Here is an 18553-nt window from a genome sequence, read left to right as displayed (position 1 = left end):
TCGGGACCTGGGTTTTCCAGATAAGGGAAAAATGATTAATGTTAAATATAACCCAATAGGTTTGACTAATTATATCTTATTTGGGATCAAGTATGGGATCCGTTATCCGGAAAAACGTTATCCAGAAAGCTCCGAAATATGGAATGACCGTCTCCCATAGACTCCATTATAATGAAGTAATCCTTTTTCTACACAGAAAAAGGAAATATATGTTAAATGTTTTAATGATTTGATTAAAATGGAATAAATGGGAGATGGCCATCCTGTAATTCTGAACTTTCTGCATAATGGGTTTCCAGATAACAGATCCTAGACCTGTAAAAAAAAAAAAAAAAAAAAAAAGATTTCTTGCAAGATCACAGTCTACTCCTTTTTCTTTACATATATGAATGCTTCTCTTAACCAAATAAATAGCCAAGATTTAGGGGCCGATTCACTAACTTCGAGTGAAGGATTCGAAGTAAAAAAACTTAGAATTTCAAAGTGTTTTTTGGGCTACTTCGACCATTGAATGGGCTACTTCGACCTTTGACTACGACTTAGAATCGAAGGATTCGAAGTAAAAATCGTTCGACTATTCGATAGTTGAAGTACTGTCTCTTTAAAAAAACTTCGACCCCCTAGTTCGCCCCTAAAAGCTACCGAACCCAATGTTAGCCTATGGGGAAGGCCCCCATAGGCTTTCCTAAGTTTTTTTGGTCGAAGGATAATCCTTCGATCGTTGGATTGAAATCCTTTGAATCGTTCGATTCGAAGTATCTATATATATATATATATATATATATATATATATATATATATATATATATATATATATATATATATATATATATATAGATATATAGATATATAGATATATATAGATATAGATATAGATATATATAGATATAGATATAGATATATAGATATATAGATATAGATATATATAGATATAGATAGATATAGATAGATATATATATCATTGTATGACTTTATATTAAAGAAGTGGTAGAAAAGACTTTAAATCTTGGCTATTTATCTTTTTTTGCATTGATTGCTGGAACTACGTGTTGCAGAAAACATCTAATGCCTATAAACACATATACATCATCACTTGTGTATAAAAATATATTGCCTGATGCAGTACTGGATCTGTGCTAGAAAATAATAAAGACAAGCAGAAAGAGAATGAATGTAAGTGTCTTTTTATATATCTGTATTTTGTAATGTATAAAAGTTACAAGAGATTTACATATACATTGATAAATTAGAAAATCCCCAATCCAGCAAATGTGTCACTACTTGGGTAGTCGTCTCAGTTCATTCATTAGCCAAATAGCCATACTGAGGAGAGCCAATGAGCCAGACTGATGCGTAGCTGCTAATGGAGTTGGTACATATAAAAGCAGAGTGCTTATACCCAAAGTGACCTGAAAAAAAAAGGACATAAGTATTATTACAGATGCCCATGTTGTATCTCAGTGTTAGACTGCAGACACATGGGGCCACTGAAGGACCTGACCTCCAGGGGCCTGACACTACCCCCAACTCGCTGATACACATGATCTCTAGCCATTTTGGTTTTCTCTCAAATTTTAACATGCAATTTTCAATATGGATAGGGCCGGAACTAGAGGTAAGCAGAAGAGGCACCTGCCTAGGGTGCAACAACAGGGGGCGCTGGGCAGGTACCTCCTAAACTGTCTTCTGCCTTCCCTTAGTCCGTTATCACAGCTCTCTTTGGTTGCCCTCCCTCCACTTTGTCGCTCTCTCCCCCCTTCCCTCTGCCCCTTTCCCCTCCGTCGCTCTCCTCCCCTCCGTCGCTCCTCTCCTTCCCTCCGTCGCTCCTCTCCTTCCCTCCGTCGCTCCTCTCCTTCCCCTCCGTCGCTCCTCTCCTTCCCCTCCGTCGCTCCTCTCCTTCCCCTCCGTCGCTCCTCTCCTCCCCCTCCATCGCTCCTCTCCTCCCCCCCTTTTTTTATAAATTCCTACATGCTATATATAAAACTGTCTGTATTTATTTTTTAAAATTACATTGTGCCATGTTATTTGTTTCAAGAAGCTTGGCCCCCTACTCTGCTTTACACAGCTGCAACTGCAGAATTGATACTGTGAACTATATACCTGTAAATATGCCACAGCAATCAAGGAGTTTAATGCCAGCTTAGCTCGTCGTGGGAGTGGAACTCTCCTGGAAAAATAGTACAGTCCAGTGATGGCAGCCACGGAACTAATCCCCTGCATAAAATAAATATTACATTATAGTTTAAAATAAGCGGTGACCGACAGACCAGTACAATTGTATACTTTGTACACCTTGCTAAATCTAGGCTACAAGCACAGATACTAAAAAATCATATACAAAAAAAAAAAGAAAATACAAAAGCATGAGAAGCAGTGTAACCTGGATTTGCATCTTGTAGTTTAACCAATGGTGCAAATACAGATACAAATAAAGGCAAGAAAGGAGGGGACGCATTCAGCAGCACAAAAATATTGTTTAAAAACAAACCCCCCCCCCCCCCCCGCAAATCTGCAAAAGTAACTGCCCAGAATATTATTTATCTTTTAGGTGGTGTGTTATCTAGCATGTCAGCCTATGATTAAGAGGCACATTTATCAAGGGTCGAATTTTGAATTCATGTGAGTTTTTTTTTTAACAAATTTTACCGACTCGAAAACTCGAATAGAATTCAAACAAATTGATTTTAAGTTTTTTCCCCTGAAAAAAACTTGAATGTCACGAAGGCTACAAACAACTCCAAATTGGTCACTACACATCTCCCATTGACTTATACAGTAATTTGGCAGGTTTTAGGTGTGGAATAGGAATGCACCGAATCCACTATTTTGGATTCGACCAAACCCCCGAATCCTTCGCGAAAGATTAGACTGAATACAGAACAAAATCCTAATTTGCATATGTAAATTAGGGGTGGACGGGGAAAGCATTTTTTACATCCTTGTTTTGTGATGAAAAGTCACACGAGTTCCCTCCCGCCCCTAATTTGCATATGCAAATTCGGATTTGGTTCCGCCAGGCAGAAGTATTCGGCTGAATCCGAATCTTGCTGAAAAAGGCCGAATCCCAAGCAGAATCCTGGATTTGGTGCATCCCTAGTGTCGAATAGTTAAATTCGAATTCTTAAAGGGCCAGAGTATGATAAATATATTTTTTTTTTTTTTTTACACGTCTGGTGGGAAGACTGCTTTTTGAGTGTCTGTTCTACTACAACATGGTTTAGCATGTTACATTCCCCAAACCACAGCAGCAGTATCTATGACACTCATTATCAACTGCTGCGGCAAGATTCTCATTGTAGATGGTCATGTGCAAAATGAATCAATCAACGATGATACCTTTTATTATGTTTGGCCAAAACACACAAAGCAGCCACTGGTAGACAGATGCGTGTCTGCACGTATAATTGAAGCAAACTTACAAGGATTCTGTGATCGAATTGCACAGTTGTGGCATTTTCAAAGAAGTTTTTAAAAGCTGGAGAGAATGCAAGTAGGTCATCTGGGATCCATTGGTCTCCCATCTTGGGAAAAGAATTGTAGACAAGACCAGCATCGAGTCCAGCCACAAAGGCACCTATGGATAAAGAATGTGAAAATAAATCTCACTGGCTAAATTCCAGTGCTCCCATCTACTGAACAAGAGAACATTTGTTCATGCAAATAATATGCGCATTAACCCAATGCAACCTTTACAATTACTATCAATGGCTACAATTCCGTAGATCAATGAAACAGCATAGTATTTAATGCTGAATAAAATAATTTTGCTATTAAAGGAGAAGGAAAGGTTAAAACTAAGTAAGCCTTATCAGAAAGGTCCATCTAAATATACCAGTAAACCCCCAAAGTAATGTTGCTCTGAGTCCCCTGTCAAAAGAAATACTGCATTTCTTTCCTTCTATTGTGTACACATGGGCTTCTGTGTCAGACTTCCTGTTTTCAGCTTAAACCTCATTGCCCTGGGCAAGAGCATGCTCAGTTTGCTCCTCTCCCCCCACTCCTCCCTTCTCTACTGTAATCTGAGCCCAGAGCAGGGAGAGACTCAGGCAGGAAGTGATGTCACACCATGTTAATACTGCAGCTCCTATTCTAAACAAACAGAGAGTTTCTAGAGCTTTTTACTCAGGTATGGTAAAACATTCTACAGAATGAATATAGCATTCTAGGTTGCACTATTGCAGCTAATCTATTGGCAATAAAATGCCTCCGTAGCTTTCCTTCTCCTTTAAGTAAAATGTCAACTTTTTTCTAGTTGCATCAGCCTCCCCTTCTCCCAATTGTCAGTGACTGAGCCTAATAAATAGCTGATAGCTTACTTGAATAAAGGTAAAAATTGGCTAAGCCTACAGTGCATTGAAGGGTCAACTGCAAGATAAATCATGGTGAATCATACCTACTTCATGCCCTCAACATAAACAATTAATACATTAATAGCAAATCCTCAATGTACACTCAATGTCAACTAGGGGCTCCGGGGGTACCACCTCAGAGGCCCCCACAACCCCTTGGACCCCTACCAGCTGTGTGGCCAGGTCCTCCAAAGAATACCCACACTGCAACCATCCCACCCTCCATGTGTACCGTGTTATCTCCATTGCTGCAGTGATCAGGAGGAGAGGTCAGCGTTTCTGGGTTGATGGGGCCCACAGGTTTATTTACCTGGTGTCCCACCAGCCTCGTCTTGCCATGTTAATTACAGACAATATTTTGTGGAATTGCATTATTAATATTGTGTAGTGTTGGGAAACTCATGACTGCAACAATAAGCAGCAAGGTCTGGGGATCAGCACGAAGACAAGGAAAGTTGATGCGATTATTTTGGATCACAAGTACCAAAGGCAACATGTACATGTAGACTGAACTAATGTCATGAATAGACCAGATCACAACAGCACGATCCTTCCCACCTTGGCAAATAGGGTTTACAGCATATATTTAAATACAGTTTTTTAAACCTATTTTAAAGAACCCACTGAAACAATTTAACTCACAGGTTGAAAAGGTAACAAAGTAGACTAATACACCTTGCTAGTATCCCTTTAAATGGGTTGTTCACTTTTCACCATTCAGTTGGTTTTAGATTAGATTTTTTTTAGAATTTTCATGATTTTTAATGGTTTGGAACAGTTCCCTAAGCCTAGCCCCTGCTCTCCTTCTGACATGTCTGACTACTGTTACTTTGTATCAACAGCCATTTGCATCCTCCAAACCCCACAATTCCCTGCACACGTGATTTCAATAAGAAACAGAACATCACAGTGCAATGAATTGTGGGTTATGTAGTTCCTGCATGTTGTCTGTAAAGCTGTGGAGAAGTTGTTACAATTTGTAACATCAGTGTTTAGTCCCTCCTTCCCTGCCAGGATTTCAAATGATGCAGAAAGAGAAGAACTGGTAAACAGCTGGATTTCAGCATAGAAAATGGCATTTATTCATAGTTTTTGAAGAAACAGGTAACTGTGATGGGTATATAAGGGGATTCTGTGTTATGCGGGTTTGGAAGCCGGAGTTCCCCTTTAAGGAATTCAGTGGCTTGATAATAGGAATGCACAGGCACATATCCCCTTTAAAGTAAACATGGGACAGATAGGAAATAGGCAGGGCTATTTGCCAAAACCTTTGTCACTAATAAAGAGGCAGCTGTTTTATTATTATTTTATTACTACATTAGCAACAATTGTATTAATTCTAGGGATGCACCGAATCCAGTATTTTGGATTCGGCCGAACCCCCGAATCCTTTGCGAAAGTTTCGGGTGAATACCGAACTGAATCCTAATTTTACAACAAAAAGTCACGCAATTTCCCTCCCTGCCCCTCATTTGCATGTGCAAATTAGGATTTCGTTCGGCCAAATCCTGCTGAAAAAGGCAGAATCCCGAACCGAATCCTGGATTCGGTGCATCCCTAGAATTAATACAATTGTTGCTATTACTACACAGATACTGCTATGAAATCTATAAACTAAATGTATCAAATTGTAACAGTTCAGAATCTTCATGTGTAAAAAAAAAAAAAAATACCTGAGAGAGCAGTAAGGAAGACAAGGCCTGTTGTCCAATGTGTGAATCTTCTCAGTTGCAAAAGGTGCCGTGTTTCTGGTAACTATAAAGTAAAAGTAGACATGAAGAAATGACACCATATGTAATGTTTGTGATTTAAATGATTGAATAATCAATGCATTTACCTTATGTCTGGGAAGCAGAAGAGATAGGCCAGTCCAAAGACTTGCACAGTAGAGAACAACTGCAGAACCCAAATGTGCAGCCAGGCGGTACTGACTAACACGAGGAATATCATGGGATTCGGGTTTCTCTTCTAATCCGCTTTTCACCATGTACCAACCTAGAAGCCCCTAAGTAACAGAAAATGGAGTAAAAACCATTGTCTTGTTCAGAAGTACACTTTGCTGCTATTACCTATATATTATCATTATACAGCAATTCTGTATTTCCCCTAGTTAAAGGATATGGTCACGGGAAAAAATGTTTTTTTCAAAACGCATCAGTTAATAGTGCTGCTCCAGCAGAATTCTGGACCGAAATCCATTTCTCAAAAGAGCAAACAGATTTTTTTAAATTTTATTTTTTTAAATCTGACATGGGGCTAGACATATTGTCAGTTTCCCAGCTGCCCCAGTCATGTGACTTGTGCTCTGATAAACTTGAGTCACTCTTTACTGCTGTACTGCAAATTGGAGTGATATCACCCCCCCAGCAGCCTAACAACAGAACAAAGGGAAGGTAACCTGATCCCAGCTCCCTTACACAAGATAACAGCTGCCTGGTAGATCTAAGAACAGCGCTCAATAGTAAAACCCAGGTTCCACTGCGACACATTCAGTTACATTGAGAAGGAAAAACATCAGCCTGCTGTCTCTTTCTGAAACCACATGATCAGGCAAAATGACCTGAGATGCACCTACACACCAATATTACAACTAAAAAAAAATACAGTTGCTGGTTCAAGAATTTAATTTTATATTGGAGTGAATTATTTTCAGTGTAAACAGTGTAATTTAGAAATAAAAACGGTCATAAAAATCATGACAGAATCCCTTTAAGTGATCACCTGGAAACACACAAAGCCACAAAGGCCAAGGACGCGCCCCTTCATTCCTCGACTGAACCAGCCCTTTCTCCAGAAGTAGACAGCTGGAAGAATGTAAGCCAGTCCCACTGCTCGCCCCCACATCCGATGGGAGTATTCCATGAACCAGATGAACTTGAATTCATTTAGTGTCATGTCATGATTCAATCTAAAAAACAAGATTAAAAAAAATCAAATACAAGTTACCTAACCAACAAGATGGGTCAACACATGCTCCAGTATGAAATCTTTAAAGCAATTCTATCACGGAAAATGCATCAGTTAATAGACCTCAATAGTAAAACATCCAAGTCTGACCGCGACTTACACTGAGTAGGAGAAACAATAGCTTATCTGAAAGCAGTTACATTGTGAAGGGTTGGCCCTTTCTGAAAGCTGCCAACACAATTATATTACAACTAAAAATAAATTAATTTATTGGTTAAAGAATAATATTTTAAATGGTAGAATGAATTATTTGCAATGTACACGGTGTAATTTAGGAATAAAAACGACACCATAAAAACCATGACAGAATCCCTTTAAAGCAGAACTAAAGAAGTAGGCAAGAAATGTTGTGCACTGTGTTTCTGTACCAGCCCAAGGCAACCACCTCCCTTTAGGAGGGAAGATCTGTGCCTCCAAATTTGTCCCAGTAGCTCCCCATCTTCTTTTCTGCTGATTCACTGCACATGCTCTGTGCTGCTGTCACTTACTGAGCTTAGGGACCGACTATACAGTATACATATAATATAAACGTCACAATATAAGGCTGATTAGTAATTAATACAGATAATTACTACATGGCAGCACAGAAACCTGTGCAATTAGCATCAGAATTTAATAATCAGCCCTGTAGCATCAGCTTATATTACAGACCAACCTAATTTTCTGCTTGATAATTTGTGACAACCCCAAAACTTGGCTTCTCAACAGCTGCTCAGAGCCCACTGAGCATGTGAGTGTTGCAGTTACTTTCCAAGATGGTGACAAGTTTGAAGTCCTGGATCATTGCTGCTATTGACAAGCTGAAACTTTAGGCTGGTGCAATAAGCTGCCATACTAGAAATTATATTCACCCATCAGCCTATGCATTTTACTTTGTGTCACTAACTTGTAATAGGACACTGCAAAATAATATAATTTACTGTAATGTATAACAATTAATGAAAATCTGTTTGTAAAACACACTAGGGTTTGGGTTGAAATATCTCTAACAGTGAGTTTTAAAAAAAGAAGGCAATATTTTAAATTGGATTGACATGATATAGACAAGTTGGTTTTCAGATGGATTATATTCAAATTACTCATTACATTTTGAATTCCGGGAATTGCTGATATTTCTCAAATTCTGCTTGCCATTCCTCTTGAGTGGCAGGTGGCTTCATCTCCTTTATTAGGTGCCAATCCACCATGGAAAGCCCAGATTCTGTCAATCTACAGAAAAGCACATGGCATATAAATTAAATACCAGATGGAGATTAAGATTACAAGTAATGCAACATTAAATATTTTAGGCTGACAGCAATGTTAAATTCCAGTGTTAAATGTGATGAAAGAAGATTCTATAACACAGTGTGGTTTCACTTAACCATCTCACCTTGTTACTCCCCCAAGGATAACTGCACCAGCCACCATCCCACTGCACACAAGTAGCCAACGTCCCATGATACGCTCTGCGGCAGAATTGGGTAAAGACCCCACTGCAGCTCTGGCTGGGGCAGCCATTTCTGACACTGCAGTGCTTTTACATCTCTTCTGAATAAAGCTTCTCCAGTTTGGACCAGTTTTCTGAAAGATAACAAAAAGGGAGTATTTTAGAAGATTGTTTTGAAAAATAAATGTTTACACTTAAAGGGGTTGTTTACCTTTGAATTAACTTTAGTATATATAGCGAGTGAATTTCTGATGCAATGTTTTTTGGTTTTTTTTGGTGATTTTTGAGTTATTTATTTTTTTATTCAGCAGCTCAAGTGCATTTTCAGCAATCTGAAAAAGGCTTATAGCCGAAACGTCGGGGTAATTCTCATTCAGTGGCAAGTGTATCCGCATTTGACTAAACTTGGGTGGGATGTACAGTATTTACAACTTTATGCTTTGCCGATGGCATTGTTTTGTATTGTATAAATTGTTACATGGATTCTTTCTTTCTGTGATTATTGATCATTTTATGAATATACTTTTTTGCAAAACCACTTTGTCTGTGTGCGTAGTGTGCAAGCCTTCTCTAGCAAATCGCTAGGGTCCATATTACCCTCGCAACCAAACATGGCTTTTAAGCTGGAACATGAATAGGAGAGGGACTGAATAGAAAAAGGAGTAATAAAAGTAGAAATAACAATAGATCTGTAGCCTCACAGAATACTGTTTTTTTTAATGAGGTCATTTACCCCCTCCCCCATTTGAAAACTGAAAAGAGTCAGAAGTAGCCAAATATTTAAAAAAATAAAGGTTAAATGAAAAGTCGCTTTGAATTATTATTACTATAACATACTAAACGTTAACAAAGGTGAACCACCCCTTTAAGTCCCCTCTATAATATATCTTTGAGGCTTAAAGTGGACCTGTCACCCAGACACAAATAGCTGTATAATAAAAGTCCTTTTCAAATTAAACATGAAATCCAATTTCTATTTTTTTTTTTTTAAAGCATTCATGTTGCAAGCTCATTTAAAAATCTCAAATATTATCTGCCCCTCCTCTATGCCCTGCCCATAGATGGCACTGCTCTCCACACATTCCCCTGTTCTCTTAAACATTTAAGTGTGTAGCCAGGGCATGGGGATAGACATCGGGTCCCCCATTCTGGTGCACAAACAAGAGTGTGAGATGATGGAAGACTTGCCTTAATAACAGTGTCCACAAAATGGCTCCTGCCTGCTTACTATAATTATGAATTCCCCGACTGAAGGAAACAAGATTGAAATAATTTATATAGTGTAATTAAAGCTAATTTTGCTTGACTAATGTGATAAAATAGGATTTTGAATAATTATTTTAGGTGACGGGTCCCCTTTAAGGTGGCCCATACATAACTGACCCCCCCACATTATCTGACCAATCAGCTTTAGACCAAACATACTGACAACATACAAGGGATGCATTGTTCTATTCTTCTAATATTTGTATGCCCATATTTACACTCAATGTAATAAAAACACCAAACTAAATTGGATGTTTAAAATACCTATTCCATATATTTTTATTCTAGCTTATATATTTAATGATTTATGAGTGTGGTTGCCTCAATCTCTCATTTTCTAACTACAAACCATATGGTCATACTGTGACAGATTTTACCAGTTAATAAGCTAACTTCATCACGAGTCAACTATTTCAGTGCTTGACTGCCAAGTTGTTTGCAGTAGGAGATATTGTTTTAACATCCACTGCAATATAGGGGCATGTATACCTGTGATAGTTCTCTTTTAGGTATAATGGTTGAAAGCAAAAGTAAATAGGATGAATATTTCAGGTAATGTATCAGGAAGTAAATGTTACTATTGTTCAAGGATGAATGTCTCCACTGACAGCTGTGTGTGTGTAACCTGCTCCAGTGCTAAACTTGTCAAATCATGGGTAACTTCATATAATATTGAATCCTCCTATATGGCAAGTCACACCATGTGACCCATCTTTAGCTGTAAAGTATTAACTGTTCCAGAATTTACCCACTTTGTTTATATAGGCTCAAAGAGATGTAGAACAACAATCACATATTCTTTAAAATACAGTGTAACCTCAATTTTACATACCCTGATTGTAAGTTTTTATAACGTCCCACCAATAAATTTGTTTCCTCTGATTTAACACCATTTTTTTCTCCCTTTAAGGGGGTGGTTGACCTTTGAGTTTACTTTTAGTATGATGTAGAGAGTGATATTCTGAGACAATTTGCAATTGTTTTTTCATTTTTTATTATTTGAGGTTTTTCAGTTATTTAGCTTTTTATTCAGCAGCTCTCCAGTTTGCAGTTTCAGAAATCTGGTTGCTAGGGCCCAAATTAACCTAGCAACCATGCATTGATTTGAATAAGAGACTGGAATATGAATAAGAGAGAGTCTGAATAGTAACAATACATTTATAGCTTCACAGAGCATTTGTTTTATGTGGGGTCAGTGACCCCCACTTGAAAACTGGAAAGAGGCAGAAGAAAAAGGCAAATAAATACTTTAAAAAACTCTAAAAAATAAACAATGAAGACCAATTGAAAAGTTGATTAGAATTGCCCATTCTATAACATACCAAAAGTTAACTTTTTAACTAAGGTGAACCACCCCTTTAAAGTCATTTGCAAATTAAACATTCAACCCAAATAGTTTTTTTTCATTAAAACAGCCATACCTGTTTTAAAGGCGTTTAAATATCTGAGCTGTCAATCAAATATTACCTGCCCAGCCTCTATGCCTGAGGTATAGTTGTGGGGCAGGCAATTAATTTCACTTTCCATTCAGCACTTCCTACATGTCACTTCCCTCCACACATTCTCCCTCCCTCCTCGCACTCTATAATTGTGTAGGGCACTGTGTATGGCCATTAGGTCCCCCATTCGGGAACATAGACAAGATTTTGGGGTGATACACAACTTGTCTTAATAAGTGTCCTCAAAATGGCTCCTGCCTGCTTGCTGCGATTGTGTAATTCCAAGACTGAAGGAAAAAAAATTAAATAATAAATGTAGTGTAAGTTTTATTTTGCTCAACTAACATGATAAAAAATAATTTGGAATTATTTCTTAATCTGACAGCTCCCCTTTAGAAATTTTAAATGGGGGTTCTACTGTAGATAATGCGACCACTTTTGAAGAACAAACCTAAAAACAGTGCAACAATAAAACTCTATACAAGCAGTTACCTGTCTGCCTGCCGTGTGCATGAAGCGTATAGTCTGCATCTTGCTCTGAGCAAGGCCGGAGCGAAGAGTCATCAAAAGCAGCATCTTCTGGCCTAGTAGCAAGCAGATTCAGAAGAACTAAAAACTTCAGCTTATCACCTTAAACCTACAAACAAACATTAACATGAGTAATTACCAGTGCTTAGGACCCGTTCAAATACATCATAATGAAAACTTTACACCCAAGTTGTACAACTACCAGCAGAGGTAAAGAGGGTATCCAGGCACCCAAGGATGTAACCGAGGCCATAAAACGCATAGGACAAATGCTGATCATTTAATGTAATGTCCAGTAAAGATTTTTTATTTTATTTACGTGGCCCTTGTAGGATGTCCCTTTTTTTGGTTTCTCTCTCTTTTTCTTGTTCTCCGTGCTAAGGGATTGGAGCTGTGCAACTGGACCTCCATTTCAATTTTGTACTTGTATTTACACTGGCCTTCCCTGCCCCTTCTTTGTTATTTTAATTGTTTACAACTTCCTTAAAGGGGAACTTAAGTCTAAAATAGGATAATGCTAGAAATGCTGTATTTTGTATACTAAACATAAACTCACTGCACCACAAGCCTAATAAAACAAATGATTTATGCTTTAAACATTGGCCACAGGGGGTCACTATCTTGTAACTTTCTTATACAAGACCAAGACTATGCATATGCTGAGTGTGGTCTGGGCTTCTGTTGGGAGGCTAAGCTTAGGGATCATCATAAATTATCAAAACAGCACAAGTCAAATCATTTCTGACAGAAGCAGATACAGCAAGACTGAAGAATAATCAGAATAGGCAGACTGCACTGGGTCCTGTGTGGTCATGTAATCTAATGTAGATTTTATAATTTTTGTCTTGTTTAACACAAACTTTCTCCAACTCTGCAGAACCAGCGGTTGCACCAAAATAATCCTCCAAATAGAATCCCAGTTTATCTGTTTAAATCTGGCTCCATGATCTTTGTCCCTGCAGTTGGAGTTGGAAATTGTAAAGGGGATGTAAAGCCAAAAATAAAATCCAATACAAATCTCTACACAGTCGCTGACTGACTGCTCTACAGGGTAACAAACAAAGCTGCTTGAGCTCTGCACGGCTGGGAAGTAAGGTGGGGGGTGGGATCCCCCCTGCCTTCTGAAAGTATGATTGGGGGTCCCCCTGCCTTCTGAAAGTATGATTGTTTCCTTGCAGAGCAGCTAGGGACTGTCTGTTTTCTATCCGCAGCAGTCAGAGCAAGTAAAACAAAGGGGGAAATTCACTGCATAGTCAGGTTTATTGGAGATAGGTTTCTTTTTCATTAAAGTAAAAATGGGATTTTATTTTTAAATCTCTTTTATTTTAACATTTTCAAATGCAATGACAAATGATAACGTATACATTACATTTAGTATAATATTCTTCAAGGATCGGGAAGGTTAGTATAGGATTTCAATAACCCTAAGTTGTTCTTACCAGTATTCATTCATTACATTTGGCACCAAATACTTTACTTGTACAGATTTCTCACGAATGCAGGAACATGTTCCATGGATCCCATATTTGTGTATGTTTCTCCACTGTGTCTGCCAATAAAGCCGTCAAATATAACAGATTCTGTGTCTGGCTAATTTTTTCTACCATACCTTGAGTGTCTATAGTTTTTTGGAGCCAATTCTTTGCGAAGTTGATTCTGGCTACTGCTAAAATTTGACCCATTAAAGCATTTTGTTGTTTAGTAAGTTCTTTAGTTGGTCGGGCTAAAAGCGCCATAGTGACCTCAGGAGAAATAGATTTATTAAATACATTGCCAATCGTCTGAAAAACATCCCTCCAATATGCTACTGCTATGGGGCAAGTAGACCAAATATGATAAAAGCCACCCACTTCTGTACAGCCCCGAAAACAAGAGTTGGAAGAAGTGGGATCATATTTATGTTTCCGAGCTGGGGTAATATACCAGCGCATCATCACTTTATAAGCTGACTCTTTCAAAGCAGTATTAGGGGAGATTTTGGATATAGTATTCCAAATCCCATTCCATTCTTGCTGAGAAAATGAGTGTCCCAAATCCGTTTCCCAATCTGCCATGTATTTCAAAGGGGCCTCAATATTCATCGACACTAAATGTCGGTATACCAGTGAGATTGTACCTTTTACTTTCCCCGCTTGTTGAGAACAGGTTTCGAGTAATGTAGGTGGTCTGCTCTTAAAAGAGGTATCAGTTGACTTTATAAAGTGGGCTAATTGAGAATATCTATACGTTTCCTTGTCGGGAAGAGTATTAGTAAATCGTAGGTATTCTAACGATTTAACGCCCATTGTTAGCAACATATCCTTAACTCTATTAATGCCATGTTCCCTCCACCAATTAAACACGGTGGTAGCATAACTCGGGGGAAAAAGTGGATTATTATGTAATGGAATAAGAATGCTATGACTCACTGCTAATTGAAATTGCTGCAAAACATCATGCCATGTTTTGATAGTATGCTTCAATATTGAGCTAGTTACTGGGTGAGACTTAATGTGTATTTTATCCATCCATAAATAAAATGATAAATCGATAGGATACGTCAACAGTGTTTCTAATTGGACCCATCGGTTCTCACTTTGTGGTAGGTGCCACTGCGTGGTCTGGGAGATTCTCGCAGCTTTGTAATACATTAATAAATTAGGCAAACCTAGCCCCCCCCACTCGTAGGGAGTCTATACATGGTACGCTTATTTATACGTGGTGGTTTATGTGCCCAAATAAATTTATTGATGTTACCTTGAAGGTGAGCAATATCTTTGGTTTTAATTGTTACTGGTAACGTACAAAATCTATACAATATTCTAGGTAGTAGAGTCATTTTGACAGCGTGAATTCTACCAAACCACGATATGGCATATCGAGACCACTCTTCAAGATCCTTAGTCAATTTCTTAATCAATGTGGGGTAGTTGTGTTTGTATAGTGTTGTATAAGCAGATGTGATATTAACTCCAAGGTATTCCATGTAAGAATGTTTCCAGACGAATGGAAAGTTAAGCTCCAAAAGTTTAACCACATGTTTGGGAGTATTCAATGGCATTGCCTGGGATTTGGAAATATTTACCGTTAGGCCAGATATACAAGAAAATCTATCCAATAAAGCAAACAAATTAGGAAGAGAAGTCTGAGGTCTGGTAATAGTTAAACAAATATCACCGCATAAAGGCTCACTTTAAATTCCTCATCTCTAATTCGGACTCCACTAATGTTTTGATCGTGCCTAATTAGCTGGGCCAAGGGTTCTACTGCCAATGCAAATATTAGTGGCGAAAGAGGACAGCCTTGGCGCGTACCTCGTGAAATAGGGAAATTAGGAGAAAGGAGACCCATACATTTAATTTTAGCAGTCGGATTTGAATAGAGCACCCGTATCATATTGATAAAGTTACCTTTAATACCAAATAATCGAAAGACGTGATATATATGTGACCATTTTACCGAGTCGAAAGCTTTTTTAAGATCTAATAATAAAATGATGCTTTGCAAGTTTTTTGAATTAACATAATCTATGGTACTAATGAGTCTCCTTATATTGTCCGAAGTTTGTCTATGCGGGATAAAGCCGGATTGATCCGGGTGGACTAGCATTGGCATATATTTGTTTAATCTATTAGCCATAATTTTAGCCAATAATCTCATATCAACATTAATGATGGAAATTGGTCTAAAATTTTGTGGGTCAGTGTGATCCTTATTCGGTTTAGGTAACAGACAAATTGTTGCTTCCAGCATTTCTGATGGTAAAAATGGGATTTTATTTTGTTGCCTTTACATCCCCTTTAAAAAAGAAGCAATGCTCAGATATGGGACACTCAGCCAGCAAATATCCAGCACAATCAGAATAAAGATGTTTGTAGAGTCTTATGCTCAGCAGGTAAGGAAAACTGTTTATGCACCATGACATAGCAGTTTTTAGGAAGCACAGTACAGAGAACAGTTGCCTCAAATAAGAAGTGGTGAAAAAAAAAGCAGGTTTCCTGTCCCCAAATTATTGTGTGCCATATGGGCATTTTGATCACCACAGTACTCTCAAGGAAAGCTGCTGTAAAGGAGCCCTATTACTCTAAACAATCTACAATATCTGGTTTTGCAAAATCAGACACCAATATGATTGGTATGAAGTTTAAATAATAGATTGGACTAGGAACAAAAGATTACCTTATCATACAATAAAACAATACAGTGAATATCTAGCATTAAAATCAGGTTAGGCTTTAAAGGAGAACTAAACCCTAAAAATGAATATGGCTAAAATTCCATGTTTTATATAATGAACTTATTGCACCAGCCTAAGGGTAAGGGTACACGGGCAGATTCAGGGAGATTAATCGACCCGGCAACTCGTGAGGAAAACGAAATGCCGCGAGTGCCATCTCTATGGCGATTTTTCATTCAGGCCGGCAGGAAGGCAGTTCGGGGAGACTGTTGTCCTGAAGAAGAGGAGATTTGTCGACGGGGGGACTATTCTGCCCGTTTGCCCTTACCCTAAAGTTTCAGCTTGTCAATAGCAGCAATGATCCAGGGCTTCAAACTTGTCACGGGGGTCACCATCTTAGAAAGTGTCTGCGAAACTCACATGCTCACTGGGCTCTTTGCAGCTGTTGAGAAGCTAAGCTTAGGGGTCGTCGCAAATTATCAAGCAGAAAATGCGGTAAATCAATGCATTGTCGGATGAAGTCGCATCCGTGGCGCCACGGCGGATCAACGCTGCTTCATTCGACAATGCATTCACTTAACTTATTTCAGATCGCTCCAAAATCATCCGTGTAGTCCTACCCAAAGTCAGATGAAGTCTTTTGTTCAAGCATTTACAATTGATAAGTTAATATATTTCAGTTTTAATCAGATGAAGACGCATGCTGCATTCCATCCAATGCACTAGTCGTGTCAGATGGTAAATATTTCATGTAGTTTATGATAAAACTCCATGGACAATTTTGATCAAATTTTGTGGGTCAAATTTTAGCTGATGATATAAAACAGCATAACATTTTATAGGATGCTGTTCTCCCATAATTAGAAAGTAAAGCTGGTATCAGATAAAGTCCTGTGTTTACATCCTACAGTCAATGTATTTCAATAATAATAAAAAAAAAGTCTTTGACACCTTCAGTCATTATCTTGTCTGATGAAGACACAGCATGCTGTGCTCCCACCCGACAGGTGAGTTGGATGAAAAATTTTTCATGTAGTTTACACATCAGATTTTTCTATCAGTCCCGTTATATTTTGACCCACGTGACCACATCTGTCAGATGCATTTTGTCGATCCAATACCATCCGACAAAAGCGTTTGTGGAGATTATCCCTAACACATCCGCTTTTTATATCAGTCCCAACTGTTGCATTTACGTCAGACCTGTAGGATGTTTTTTTCATCCAACTCTCCCGTTGAGTTTAGCCCTTTTTCTAAATCTAAATCCACGGAAAACAGTTTTTTGTTAACTGCACAAAATGTTTGACTCTTGAAGCTACCCAGCAAAAAGCATCCAGCAGGTCTGCCAGCTGCCCTCGTTGTTTCAGGAGTCAGAACCAGTAGTGCAGTATCACTACAAAAATACAGACATGGGTAACAGCTTCACTCGCACATAATTGTGAAATCATTTCATTTCTAAACTGATGCCTCTCATTAAGTTGCTTAGAGGTAAGCTGAGTAAAAGAACTGTCCTTGGGTGCAGATCCCCTTTAAAGTGAGCTTACTGTTTCCCAGGGTACAGCTGGGCTAGGCTGAATTGATGCTGCCAGTTTGATAATACTTACAGGCTACTGAACTCCAAGTGCTGAAAAGAAAAAAACATGGATCCCTGCCTGGTGCTGTAAGAATGCAGATCCAGTACAAGAGCAGTCTCTGGTTATAAAACGCGGAGCATGCGCATTACAAGAAGCGAGTTTTTAGTCCTCCCTCTGCAGCTACTAACACAGTGGAGAAATGTCACTCATGGGCGCCGCCATATTCGTGACGTACCCTTACGTAAGACGTCGCAAACGTAACCTTGTCTGAAACGTGTGTATCTCGTTTAAGTCATAGTAAGAAGGAGGATAAAAGCCCCGTGCCCAGGGAAATGTAGCATAACGCAGCAGCGAGAACACGACTCGGAATGAATGCGTTGTAGCGGAGATTACATCTAGCGAAAAGTCAAATGCAGAATTTAGACTCCAATTAGATTTAACAAATCAAGCCATCAGAATGAATATGTCGTCCAATAGGAATTTCATTGGGGAGGCGTATATCCAATCCAAGGGAACACGGAAGTCTCGATCGTCAAATGAGAAGTAGCCTTGGTATTAATGCACGCCCTGCAGAAACGTAGGACCCTAAACACACTATCCAATAAAAAGACAGCAGGCGGAAGGGCGTGACAGTGTGAGGGTGGGAGTAGGGAGGGATGGTGGTGAGCTTGGGAGGTATAGTAAACATGCAGTTTGCTGCTGCGAGTGTGTTGTGTGGTTGAGCCCAGTTTGTATATCAGACATGTCACGTTCTACTCGTGCTGCTTTGCATTTAATTACTGTCCACTTTGAAACTCCCATGCCTCCTGTTATTATGTGGTGTTTACAGCACCTAGTCATCATCA

General features: G+C 38.7%; 1 protein-coding gene across 3 annotated transcripts; it reads right to left on the bottom strand.

Annotated features, from left to right (window-relative positions):
• Nucleotides 1-1168: 1168 nt before the first annotated feature.
• On the bottom strand, nucleotides 1169-18252 carry cox15.S (cytochrome c oxidase assembly homolog COX15 S homeolog). Of its 3 annotated transcripts, none has more exons than XM_018227516.1 (10): nucleotides 17739-18252; nucleotides 11943-12087; nucleotides 8689-8879; nucleotides 8403-8525; nucleotides 7071-7257; nucleotides 6187-6354; nucleotides 6023-6104; nucleotides 3420-3574; nucleotides 2101-2214; nucleotides 1169-1409 (listed from the first exon to the last, which is right to left on the bottom strand). In XM_018227516.1, exons 2-10 carry the CDS (start codon nucleotides 12024-12026, stop codon nucleotides 1278-1280), a joined length of 1236 nt encoding a protein of 411 aa, XP_018083005.1. In that variant the 5' UTR covers nucleotides 12027-12087; nucleotides 17739-18252; the 3' UTR covers nucleotides 1169-1277. The 3 variants fall into 3 exon arrangements, with proteins under 3 accessions (XP_018083005.1, XP_018083006.1, XP_018083004.1); XM_018227517.1 differs by having other exon boundaries at nucleotides 11943-12080; XM_018227515.1 differs by having other exon boundaries at nucleotides 11943-12034.
• Between the last annotated feature and the right edge of the window lie 301 nt (nucleotides 18253-18553).

This window comes from Xenopus laevis, chromosome 7S (assembly GCF_017654675.1).
Source record: "Xenopus laevis strain J_2021 chromosome 7S, Xenopus_laevis_v10.1, whole genome shotgun sequence".
Lineage (NCBI taxonomy): Eukaryota > Metazoa > Chordata > Amphibia > Anura > Pipidae > Xenopus > Xenopus laevis.
Note: the sequence above shows the minus strand (reverse complement) of the source record. Positions and strands in the feature narration are given on the sequence as shown.